General features: G+C 33.6%; 1 protein-coding gene across 2 annotated transcripts; it reads left to right on the top strand.

Annotated features, from left to right (window-relative positions):
- The first annotated feature begins 4,526 nt into the window (after positions 1–4,526).
- LOC125666770 (protein nemuri-like) lies at positions 4,527–9,871 on the top strand. 2 transcript variants are annotated; one of them, XM_048900055.2, is made up of 6 exons: positions 4,527–4,623; positions 4,720–4,776; positions 5,388–5,441; positions 5,563–5,613; positions 6,936–7,157; positions 9,749–9,871. In XM_048900055.2, the coding sequence occupies exons 1-6, from the start codon at positions 4,563–4,565 to the stop codon at positions 9,814–9,816; spliced, it is 513 nt and encodes a 170-aa protein (XP_048756012.2). In that variant the 5' UTR covers positions 4,527–4,562; the 3' UTR covers positions 9,817–9,871. The 2 variants fall into 2 exon arrangements, with proteins under 2 accessions (XP_048756012.2, XP_048756011.2); XM_048900054.2 differs by having other exon boundaries at positions 5,560–5,613.
- Positions 9,872–12,849: the final 2,978 nt, after the last annotated feature.

Genomic DNA, 12,849 nt, shown 5'->3' with positions numbered 1-12,849 from the left:
CTCGTATATATATTAAGGTTTTCCTACCCAACACGTGTTTTCACAAAGCATTGCATACAGTGTGTAACAGGAAGGGAGAAAATGCAACGGACCAGACTGGGATTCGAACCCGGGCCCCTGAATCACCAACCGAACTATCACTAACCGGCGATCGAACCCCGCTGACCGCTAAATTCCTCCCTCCTTAACTGTCTTCGCCATCGACATCACCCAGATTTTTTTCTTGCCCTTGGCGGGACTTCCTTCTGCATGTTCAGGGGTGGTCAACGACACCAAATGTAACAGGAAGGGAGAAAATACAACAGAACAAACTTGCATTTGAACCCTGGCGCCCTGAATCTCCATTTAGGTGCTCTGCCAACTGAGCTATCTGATCGCTACAACTGTAAACTGATTAGCTAATAGGACGTGTTCTAATTCACGCCCTAGACAACGTACTGACTAGTAACCCCCAAAACAATAAACACGTCATTTGCAGGGTAGATGCCATTCTCTCACCAGAGGGCGCGTTACACAAGATTAACTTACATACAGTGCTCGTATCGCACGGAATTCTGGGAAGAGTATGTGTAAATACATGTACATCTGTAAATTTAGTGCTAGCGTTTGGCACATCTTTTACTATCTTAAAAAATTTCTATAAAAAAACTCAATTGTCACCATTGAAGTTTTTCTTTTCGTCCAATTCACATTCAATGAAATATGAGGTACTATATGAAATAGCATATAGCAGTTGTACTATACTGTATTACGACAGAAACATAATGAAAATGGCATAACATATAGTGGAAATATAAACGAAATGTCTCCCCATTTTTCTTAAAAGGTATCTAAGATATCGACGCATTATATTTTACACATACATGTAAGTTATAATGTAGAAGTTTTAAAGTGCGAATTGTGTTTAAAAACATTCAGTACATACATGTATGATCTGTGCTATTTAGTTACGTCATAGGCCTATACATATAATGCTAATGACAATTAATTTTCATCCCTAGGTTTTTAAACTGGCCAAGTTGGAATTCAATTTTCAAAAAATATAGTCCTTCGAATTGCTATTACAAGTACCATACATGGATCTCTATGCTTGATCAATAGTATATTATTTTTCCCTTATAAAACGAAACCTAGTGTGGAAAAATATTACATGTATACCCAACTATTTAAGTTAATCTATATTTTCAATAATATTTCCACTGGTCACTAAGGCCCTCTCCAAAATACTAAAATCTTTGTTATGTTAACTTCACCGTCAAGTTCCTGTTCATCACAAATGAAAAACAAACTGCACGATGCATTTTGGAAATCATTTTCAGTTAACTGTCTTTTGCCAATCCGAGTGGATGTTAATCGCACAGAATAAATAATATTCTGATAAATAAGAAAGAGATGACAATGTTCCGTGTCTGCTAGTTTCAATATCAAACTCTAGAATATCTTCATTCTCATGAACATTTGCTTTGAATACCTATAAAAATGTTTCTGTGTTTTCTTCTTAATAACCTATTTTATGTATTATTTATTCACCCCCCCCCCTCAAGAAACAACCAAAAACAAACAAACAAACAAACAAAAAAGTTAATAAATCCGTCCTTGTTAAATCTTTACCAATTTGCATTCTAAATGTCCTTGTACATACATGAAATGTATATACATGTCTTATAACCCATATCACTAGATTAAAGTCAAAAATAATAAATTCTCAATGTATGAACCGATGCATTTTTAAAAATACTACAAAACATCACAATCAAATCAATGAATCTTATTTTTGGTTGCTAAGTAACAACACTTAGAGTATAATTTAGACCATAATTTGCCTTTTTGCATCCATTTGACATAATTTAAACATAATTACATGGTATGATGATTTTTAAATTTCACATTATTTTTAATAATATATAATCTTCAGATTGATCTTAATCATTTAAAAGCCTTTCAACAAAAATATGAAAAGAATTAAGGTCAAAGGTCATCAGGTGCAAAATACGTACTTTATTTACAAATCTATCATTTGTTAAGTGTAACCTATCGACAGGGGATGATGTACTGCTCCTAGGCACCTGATCCCACTTCTGGTATATCGAGGGGTCTGTGTTTCTCAACTCTCTAGTTTGTATTCCTTAAAGTAGTTGAGATTGATCACTGTTCGTTATCTTCATCTTTCAATATGATGTTTTGCCATGATTATGTCCCTCCCCAAAGAAAATATTGCAATCTTTACTGTTAATCGAAAATAAGTCATATTTTGTTTTGCAATGAAATATATTTGTTTGCTAAGCAATAACACCATAGCAAATGTTATCAAAATATACAAATTTCTGTACCGATTATTGGAAAAACTTTAATGACACAATTTAACAAGCACTTTATACTGAATATAAACTGAATTTGATTGGTGATATAAATGTTGATATGCTTGGAACAGGTAACAATGCGTTTAAAAGTCTTTTGCAGCGGTTAAATCTTAGTAATGTAGTAAAAAAAAATTAACAAACTTTATAGTAAACAATGGTTAATGCACGTGCATTGATTTGGCTCTCACTAAATGATGTACTTTGTGTTAGAAAAGGTTTCTGTCGATGTATCCATATGCAGTTCACATCCCCCTCTTACTGTTTATTTATCTTTTAATACCCATAATACTTATAAACGTATCATTAGGAATTATAACCTTGCTAACTTCCGGGGCTTGAATTTAGACTTGGCCTCGGTCAATTGGGATGAAGTGTTTACCTCTGATAACATCGATGATATATACAATAACTTTACTAAAATATACTCAACACTTATTGAGAAGCATGTTCCTACAAAAACTATTACTATTCGACCTTCTGATAGGCCTTATATTACGACTGCTATTCGCAGAAAAATGAGACAAAGTAAACGAATCCATAGAAGAGCTGTGCGCACTTAAACCCACAACATTGGCAACAATTTAGAAATATTCGCAAAGAAGTTGCCTAGTTCGTAATGCCAAAAGAAATTATAAAATTAAACTTGCTAATCAGCTACTAGACAAAACCATTCCACCAAGGAAATGGTGGCGCATAGCTAAATCTGTATCTCAGCTTAAAAAACAAAATTCAGTCCCTTCTCCAATCATGTCCCAAGATGGTAGAATACGTGTACATCCTATTGGAAAAGTAAATAAATTTAAGTCTTATTTCTCAAATATATCAAGTATTGCTGAGTTCCCAGCTTTACCAGACCAAGGACCTGGACCCCTGATTTTGAAGATCTTATGATAACTGAACAAGATGTTTACAAGCCCGTAGGGATAAACATAAGCTTATATCATGCTATAAAAATAATAAATGGTATACATAATATAGTTCCACAGTATATGTCTGACTTAATTAAACCTTTTCTTCCAGCTGATCATGTGTATAATCTCAGGTCAAGTGGCAATCTTTATTGTCTGCCACTATGCCGAACATCTTCTCACTACAAGATTTATTCCATCGACAATCAAACTCTGGAATGAGCTTAAAGCGGATGTAAAAAATTATCCTACTTTTTCCATATTCAAGTTTAAACTTTAAAACAATGTAAATTCCAATAATCAAAAAGCACTTTAGTTAAGGCAGTAGACAAGGAAATATTATTCTCTGTCAATTACGGAATAAAGCTAGTAATTTGAATGGTCATTTATTGAAAGATTACTTGCCTGATGATCCACACTTTGCATTGTTGCTACAAATTCGAAGGAAATGTGCATTATTTCCTTGAATGTCCAAAATATACACAGCAAAGAGATTTTTTACAGCAATTTCGTGACAATGGTGTCCCTTTTCAGTTGAACTATATTCTGTATGTCAGTGCTGAGTATTCATATAATTTGAATTGCAAAAGTATATTGTACATGCATTTCGTATGTTCATAACTACATTAAATCTTTTATGCGCTTTTGTACATGGTAATTTTTGCACTTTTTTATTTTCTTTTTTAAATTTTTTCTTCCAAAGGGCTGGATTGATCTATAGTATATGTATATATCTGTATGTGTGTGAATGTAGGTGATTTTTTTGTTGTAAATGTACGTGTGCGTGTGAAGAACATTTTTGTATTTGGGAGAAGGCCTACATAGGTCATGCCTGTTGTCCGATCCTATTGAGTTTCTCAATAAAATATGTCTAAGCTAGAATTACAAGGACTGTTTCATTGCTTTATAGATCGAGAGGGTTTTTAGGGGGAAGTAAACAGAATTGACCCCAACATCAAATACACTGAGTTTACAATTCGGGCGACAGCTTGGAAAAGGTGTCTATATTTAAAAAGAAAAACAGATATAGATCAAATTCATTTCCTGGAAGTTTGATCTTTTTTTCAATAATTAAACAATATTGTGTACATATATTGTAACTACCAATAGTGAATGGGTAATATGAGGAAGGTATGTGTTCAAACGCCGGCAATTTGATATATGTATTTGTTCAAAAGGGGATAATTTCACATATGTATTTGTTTTAAATAAATATATGCGTTTATTACAGTGTATATATAGAGATGCTATTTTCTTTCCAAATCATTGAGACTCGCAGGGACGGATATTCAACATGGTGCCTATTAGGGTTTTACTTCTGTTCGCAATACCACTAATTGGTATCATTCTGCAAAGTAAATATCTACAAATCTTTGTCGAAAAGATGTAATTATGTTATTTTACTTTTTTTATTTATTGATACTTGTGGCTAACCAAACTTATCATTTCAGAATCATCCAGCAAGAGCATAGACAAAAGTGATCATCATGTCGAAAGTTCCTCACTCGGTTTGTAATTTCACCTGTAGACGACCTTTAAAAATAGTATCGTATATGTATGTAATGGCAAATATTTGATTAAAAACATGTTCGGATTGACGTTCATGGTAACTAGTCATTTAAAAAATCATATATCGCCTAATTTTAAAGAAATCAATTTAATAAGATTTAGAAAGAGTTGTCTCACCTTAATAAGAATAAGATTTTATCAAATTCGCTCAGTGATTCATTCATTTCTACATGGAATCATACATTTAACTGATCAAAAATCTTTCTTAGAATTTGGGCTTTTTGTTCTTGTATGGATAAAAAAAAAACCTTGCCTTTCTATATAATATAATATGATACAATATAATATAATATATATAATATAATATATAGAACGTTTAAATTGAACATGTACATATTTTCCAAGTTCAATCTTTAGACATGTACATGTGTTCGATGAAATATTATCTCAAATGAAATATTTAAAGTTTTAAGTTTATTTCTTTTAAAATCTCAAGGTAAATTATTCATAAAACTTGTATTGAAAATCAAAATTCCCTACTTTTGAAGCACATGATGATAGTAAAACTCGCGCCAGAATTATATAGGGTCAATTTCATTTTTTTCTGCAGAAGGAGAGAACGAGCTAATTAGAACCAAGCGAGACGTTGACAGTACTATTACAGGTATTGAAGTATCTGGTCAATCTTGCATGCATTTGAGATAAAATTATCTATTAGATGGTAGGTCACAAAGAATAACTAACCTTCTCACAAATTTGTTCATCTTTTTTTCTCTCTCTAGAAGACATGGCAGAATATGAACGTGCAATGGGCGATTCAGCGCTAACAAATGAAGGTAAGTGTTTTTAATAGATTTAGTAACTTTATCTTTCTTCTAGATCATTTGTTTGAATACTAGTATGGATTTCAGATTTGAAATACATAACATGACGTCATGAATACGACGCTTCACGCCGGCATACTTCATGACACGCGTCCGCGTTTTATGAAAAATATGCTAACGTGAAGTATTGCAGTTCAAGACCTCATGTATTTTCAAATATGAAATTCATTTCTTATTTTCCCTCATTTTTGTCCGAACTTTTAGCCGTCAAAATAGACGTACTATATTTTAAAAGTAGTTTTGTATTCATACGCGCATTTATTTTTTTGACAACTTAAGCGCATTCATGAGGAATTGGCCATCATTACATGTACAATTTGTAAAGATATCAAAGGCAAAACAGTGGGAACGTAACCACGCGTATACATATGCAGTATCCACTGTGTCGAACTTCATAATGATATTAGTGTAGAATACTGAATAATCTCTATCTCATTATAATTATATCAGTGTAGAATACTGAATAATCTCTATCTCATTATAATTATATCAGTGTAGAATACTGAATAATCTCTATCTCATTATAATGATATTAGTGTAGAATACTGAACAATCTCTATGTAATAATTATACGGTACTAATTTTGATGCACTAGATGTTCATTTCGACAAATAATGTCTCTTCAGTGATGCTCAACCAAAATGTTTGAAATCCGAAATAACAATAAAGTTTTAGAGCTATTATAGGGAAAAACAGTGTGCCAAAAAAAGTGGAGTCAAATTCATCTAAGGATAAGAGCGATGCGTGAGGGAGATAATCCTTAATTTTGAAATGAATTTCTAAATTTTATAACAGCAATTAAATATACATCCGTATTTTCAAGCTAGTAACGAAGTACTTGGCTACTGGGCTCTATCTCATTATAATTATATTAGTGTAGAATACTTTATCTCATTATAATTATATTAGTGTAGAATACTTTATCTCATTATAATCATATTAATGTAGAATACTGAACAATCTCTATTTCATTATAATCATATTAGTGTAGAATACTTTATCTCATTATAATCATATTAATGTAGAATACTGAACAATCTCTATCTCATTATAATCATATTAGTGTAGAATACTTTATCTCATTATAATCATATTAGTGTAGAATACCTTATCTCATTATAATCATATTAGTGTAGAATACTTTATCTCATTATAATCATATTAGTGTAGAATACTTTATCTCATTATAATCATATTAGTGTAGAATACTGAACAATCTCTCACTATAATTATTGATTGAAAAATTCCATGCTAAATTATGAATCAATTATTAGATGTAGATGAAACAGAAGAAATAGAAAAACGAGGTCGACGTAGGCGAAGGGGAGGTCGCAGGAGGTCAAGACGCAGGAGGTCAGGTCGTAGGAGGTCAGGTCGTAGGAGGTCGGGTCGCAGAGGGTCAGGTCGAAAAGGCTCCAGAAAAGGGGGATCCGGTGGTGGTGGTGGCATGGGAGCATTAGATGCTTTTAATAGTGGATTGGGTGTCCTTGACTCCGGTAAGTAAACACTTTTGAATTATAGTATGTGAAAGATGAAGATGATGAACAGTGATCAATATCATAACTCCTATAAGGAATACAAATTAGAGAGTTAGGCAAACACGGACCCATGGGTATACCTTATGTGGGGTCAGGTGCCTAGGAGAAGTAAGCATCCCCTGTTGACCGGTCACGCCCGCTACATGTATGAGCCTTATATCTTGATCGGGTTAAAAATAGCATTGCATTTCGGCTTCCGAACATCTAGGACACAAACTGGACATAGTTTCAAAAATGGTAAAAAGTCATCGATCATAATTGGAAATTTCATGACTTGTCGATCAATAATTCATGATCTGGGGCAGAGATTGGGAATTATATGTTAAAACTATCCTGACAATTCTTAAAATCTTCACTCCCAAAAAGTGGGTAGCTACGGGGTTTATGCAGGACCAGGATGTACATCGATCATATACTGAAATGCATTATTAAATATTTGAAATACTTCTCTTTTTCTGACCTCTCGGGTTTCATAGGTATAATGAGCATAGATGCTTCTATCGTTTCTGCAATACATGGCACTTGAATAAGAAGTGTAAATCTAAATTCGAGAAATACATGGCCCGTGGATCAGGGGGTAAGGTTCCGGGGGTATATGGATTGAAAACGCAAAAATCATAAATTACGTTTTTGAGACCATTAGGATTTTGAGTGCTGCTTGGGTCGCTGGTGCAACAATAGGGCTTTCATCTAGTTTCTATTATGACAAAAGGGATGATTTCAGCTTCTCCATCGTCAACTTCCCATATTTATGTAGCAATATTCCATTATCACCTGCATATGGTATTTATATATCTCAACTGATTCGATATGCAAGAGCTTGTTCTGCGTATAGTCAGTTTTTAAATCGAAGTAAGATACTGACAAACAAGTTGCTGGTACAGGGGTTTCAACAGTCTCGATTGAATTCAGCATTTTGCAAATTCTATTGTCGTTATAACGATCTAATTTGTCAATACAACCTCGCATTGGGTCGAATGCTGTATGACGTGTTTCATACCGATTGTTAAGCCGTTCTTGGCACACTGATTTTGAATAGGGATAACTCCGTTTACCAGATCAGGATATAGGGCTCACGGCGGGTGTGATCGGTCAACAGGGGATGCTTACTCTTCCTAGGCACCTGATCCCACCTCTGGTGTGTCCAGGGGTCCGTGTTTGCCCAACTATATATTTTGTATTGCTTATAGGAGTTATGAGAATGATCACTGTTCGTTATCTTCACCTTTCATATGGACCATCGTTAAATTGTAATCAGAAGCAATTGTACAATTATCATATTGACATTCCTTTTCTCAGATTCTATCAATTTAATATCATATTGACATTCCTTTTCTCAGATTCTATCAATTTAATATCATATTGACATTCCTTTTCTCAGATTCTATCAATTTAATATCATATTGCCATTCCTTTTCTCAGATTCTATCAATTTAATATCATATTGCCATTCCTTTTCTCAGATTCTATCAATTTAATATCATATTGCCATTCCTTTTCTCAGATTCTATCAATTTAATGTATTTTTAAAAAGGATGAACTGCCCCATCCATAAGGTAACCATTTGTAATTAACCGTTCTTAAATATTTCCATTGATATGTCACATGTCCATCTTTTCAAGACTGATGCTGCGTGCAATGACATTTTTGATCCCATCCCCACCACCAGGGTATCACTAATCACTTCATATTTTCACTCGAGCCAATTTTAATTATACGTCCTACCATTCTAATAGTTTGAATTCTTTTTTGCACTTTTCACCTCAGTAGATCTGGCCGTATTTGAATTCTCTTCAATCGTTCTATCACGGAGATGGGGGGGGGGGGGGGGGGGGGGGTGAGGGAGGCGGGAGTAGTAAGATGGGACACGTTTTGATATATTACTCATGTTGTAATACGACATTGCATAGTTCGAGTACGAGGGCCTCGTATGGTCATAAGTAATCTCATCTGATATTCGGTTGGATATTAAGACTGACGTCTTCGCTGAATCGCGGAGCAGTCCTTCATAATTCATGTCTGGAAATTCACATTCAACTTCGACCGGTTGTAACAGCTAATGTGCACTTAGGTTGTAGATATTAATATATTAACAGTTAAAGCCTTTACTTGAAACGAACAACTGTGTCACCTAAGTGCACATTGATTGCTAGGACCAGTTGAAGCTGAATGTAGATCTAGACATGAATTATGAAAGACTGCTCCAAGTTTCAGTGAAATTCAGTGAAGGCGTGTGAAAACCACAAGGGACAGGGACTATTCGGTAGCGTCATCGACCACCTGGATGTGGATTGCTACATCTTGTTCTATAAGTTGATCAACAATTTTCAATAATTGGCACTTCACAATTTTCGGTGAATACCAAATCTTTATATGCTTCGACCTTTATTTATATTGTTTGCAATGACATCAATTATTCTGTACTACTTGAAAGTTTCATTGCTGTTTATCATACATGTATACTAAGCGCAAGTAAGATTTAGTTCGCTGATGTAAAACTCTACCATTTTTACGTATGGAAATGTTAAATAAATATTTACTATTTGCAGGTTTAGGTTTGGCACAGACTGTGAACGATATGAATCAGGGCAATGACAACAATGAAGAAGATTATTAGGAGGAAAATGCCTGTATGATAAATTATACAAAATAAACCAATAATTCATAGTTTATTTGTTGTCACAAAATTGTTTTGATTCTTGAAGAAAGCTTTATCAATTAACAAAGCATTTACTAATGGAATTTATCAGGTACTTGGTAATGATTTTGCCGATTCTGCACCGCGCGATATGTATGACGTCACAATAGCCGATATCAACGACCTGTCCGCAATTCCGTATCAAATATCAAACAAAACAGACCGGCGTGCAAAAATGTGCGTCATTTCCGGAAATTACAAATTCGCTCATAACAATCAGTGTTTTAAAGTTTTTAGCATGGTAGATCAATGTATCAACTCCAAAGGATTTTACCTCACTAAATCAATGTATCAAACTTTTTACCACTGTTAATAATAATAATGAACATACCAAACAGTTTAAAATTAATGATAATTGATATATCAAAGTTTTCACCACAGTTCATGATAATCAATGCATCAAACTTTTTACTACAGTTAATGATAATCAATGTATCAATTTTTTTTTTACCATAGTTGAAGAGGCATGGGCACGATTTGATTAGAAAATTTTCAAATTTTATTTTTTCATTTTTAATGATTAGAATCCTTAACTAGGTGTTTTTAATGGTCAGCAAAAAATTAATGTCAGCTGTCAAGGTACATGGGAGATACAGAGGTCACAATTCTTTGTTATGTAAACAAGGTTTTTGTCGTGATGTTGTTGTTACATATACATGTAGGCTAAATATACTAGTAAAAGTTTCGTTTAAAGCAGTTTGCTTTTTTCAATTTACAAGTTAATTCTGAACACAATTAAATACATGTAGTTTCTAGGGTTTGGAACATCTTATTTTGTTTTAAACATGTTATTTTCTATTAAGCAATCTATACGTAAACAAAAACATGACACTAGCCTTGTTTACTTAACACAGAATTACGAGTGCTGTATCTCACTTGTAACTCAACAACTGATATTCAAAGTTTATTTGACTATTAAAAATAACTTAGTTAAGCATTCTAAACCTTAAAAATGGAAAATTAGAATTTGCAAATTTTCAGCTAAAATCGTGTTCATGCCCCTTCAATGAATTTATCAACGATTCCCACTATCCATGTGGTAAATCAATGAACCAATGTTTCATCAGAGTAAGTTTTTGTTTCAAGGTTTGTTTCTACCTTGATAAAGTGATGTATCAAATATACCCTGATCTACCTTTAAAAGCACAAAAGTAAAGAAGGTAAACTGCACGTAATAAGAATAAATTCAATTCTTCGACACTCTACCAAATAAAAGAAATCCCCTTCAAAAACACTATATCGCACAGTGTTTAAGACAACTCCATACGTGTACTTGCATTATCATGGGATGAAAGTATAGAAATGTATTTATTTACAATTATTGGAAGTGAATAAATACTTATCAAATTATATATATGAAAGGCGAATATAACGAACAGTGATCAATCTCATAACTCCTATAAGCAATACAAAATAGATAGTTGGGCAAACACGGACCCCTGGACATACCAGAGGTGGGGTCAGGTGCCTAGGAGGAGTAAGCATCCCCTGTCGACCCGTCACACCCGCAGTGAGCCCTATATCCTGATCAGGTAAACGGAGTTATCCGTAGTCAAAATCAGGTGGCATCACGATAAACTGTTTTACAGACTTATTGTTCATTGAAAGAGGATACACTGTAAGACATGGTGTTTTTAGTGATGAGAGGATTATGAAAACAAATAGCAATTTAATGGATTATTGGGATATCAAAAGACTTATTGCATTGATATATATATATATATATATATATATATATATATATATATATAGGTCATCACACTTTTTAAGATGCAAGACATGTAAATTTATAAACAGAATCATACTTCAACGTCAGAAAACTGCGATTTTCCTTAAACAGCACTATAAAAAAAATTCACAAAAACTTGTTTTAACAATATAATAGCATTCATCAAAATTTCATGAAACTGTTTCCTTACAAACATGTACAAAATGTTAGTTAAAAAAACCAAACAAAGGAAATCTACCGCGTAATGGACTTTTAAAGAAAATCATTGAAAAGAGTAAATGCCCTTGGATTCAATATTTTGAAACATTTCATTGAGTTTATGTTTAACAAGATGTTTTAAAATCAGTATCGGAAAAGACTTCAACAAAATTTATGTTCCTATATTGATTTGGCAAATCTTGTGACGTCACAGGGGTGGAATTACTTTAAGCAGAGAATGCGATATCTTATTGAGTGATTGGGATACATGTTCATCTCCCGACTTCGACACGTAAGCGGTGGTTTGATATTCTAAATTTTGTAAAACGTCTTATATTGTTGTACTAATATAGTTAAGTACTTTTCACATTCGAAATTTGTTCTATTATACATAATAAAGTTTATACACTTGACTTCTAGACGAGCTATACATTTCACTAGGACTGATCGGAATGATATACCATGTCTGTATCCATGGTAACATTTCATTATAACAATGACTGCGTTTTCTCTGTTGAGGATTCAGCTAGAGATTTCTGGCAAGACAGCCTAGTGTTCTATCAATTGAGCTAACGGGTTAACACAATTATAGTAAGAGCTAGTGAAAAGGCTATATACCAAACACTACAATACTGTCTCTACAGAGAAGGTATGGAGTTCTACAGAGAAGGTATGAAGTTCTGTACGTGGAGCAATCACTCTCCATACCAAAGAGAACCCATTACAACCACACTTTCCTCCCAAAGAGTACTCCAAACAATCGCTATGCCCTACCAAAGACAATCACTCTCCCCTATCAAATAGTACCCAAAACAATAACTCGTCTACCCCAATAGTACCCAAAACAATCACTCGTCTCCCCAAATAGTACCAGTGATAGGTTGTATTGGAAAACTAGATCGTCATAACGACCATAGAATTTGCGAAATCCTGAATTTAAACGAGACTGTAGGAACCCCTTGACCATCAACGTGTTTGTCAGTAGCCTGCTTCGATTTAAAAACTGACCATAAGCAGAACAAGCT

This window comes from Ostrea edulis, chromosome 10 (genome assembly GCF_947568905.1).
Source record: "Ostrea edulis chromosome 10, xbOstEdul1.1, whole genome shotgun sequence".
Classification (NCBI taxonomy): Eukaryota; Metazoa; Mollusca; class Bivalvia; order Ostreida; family Ostreidae; genus Ostrea; species Ostrea edulis.
Note: the sequence above shows the minus strand (reverse complement) of the source record. Positions and strands in the feature narration are given on the sequence as shown.

Excerpts from the sequence above, each read along its gene's own strand:
- LOC125666770 (XM_048900054.2), top strand. The coding sequence starts at position 4,563 with ATGGTGCCTATTAGGGTTTTACTTCTGTTCGCAATACCACTAATTGGT. Across the intron at positions 4,777-5,387 it reads TGTCGAAAGTTCCTCACTCG|AAGGAGAGAACGAGCTAATT; the intron begins GTTTGTAATTTC and ends TTTTTTCTGCAG. Across the intron at positions 5,442-5,559 it reads CGTTGACAGTACTATTACAG|AAGACATGGCAGAATATGAA; the intron begins GTATTGAAGTAT and ends TTCTCTCTCTAG.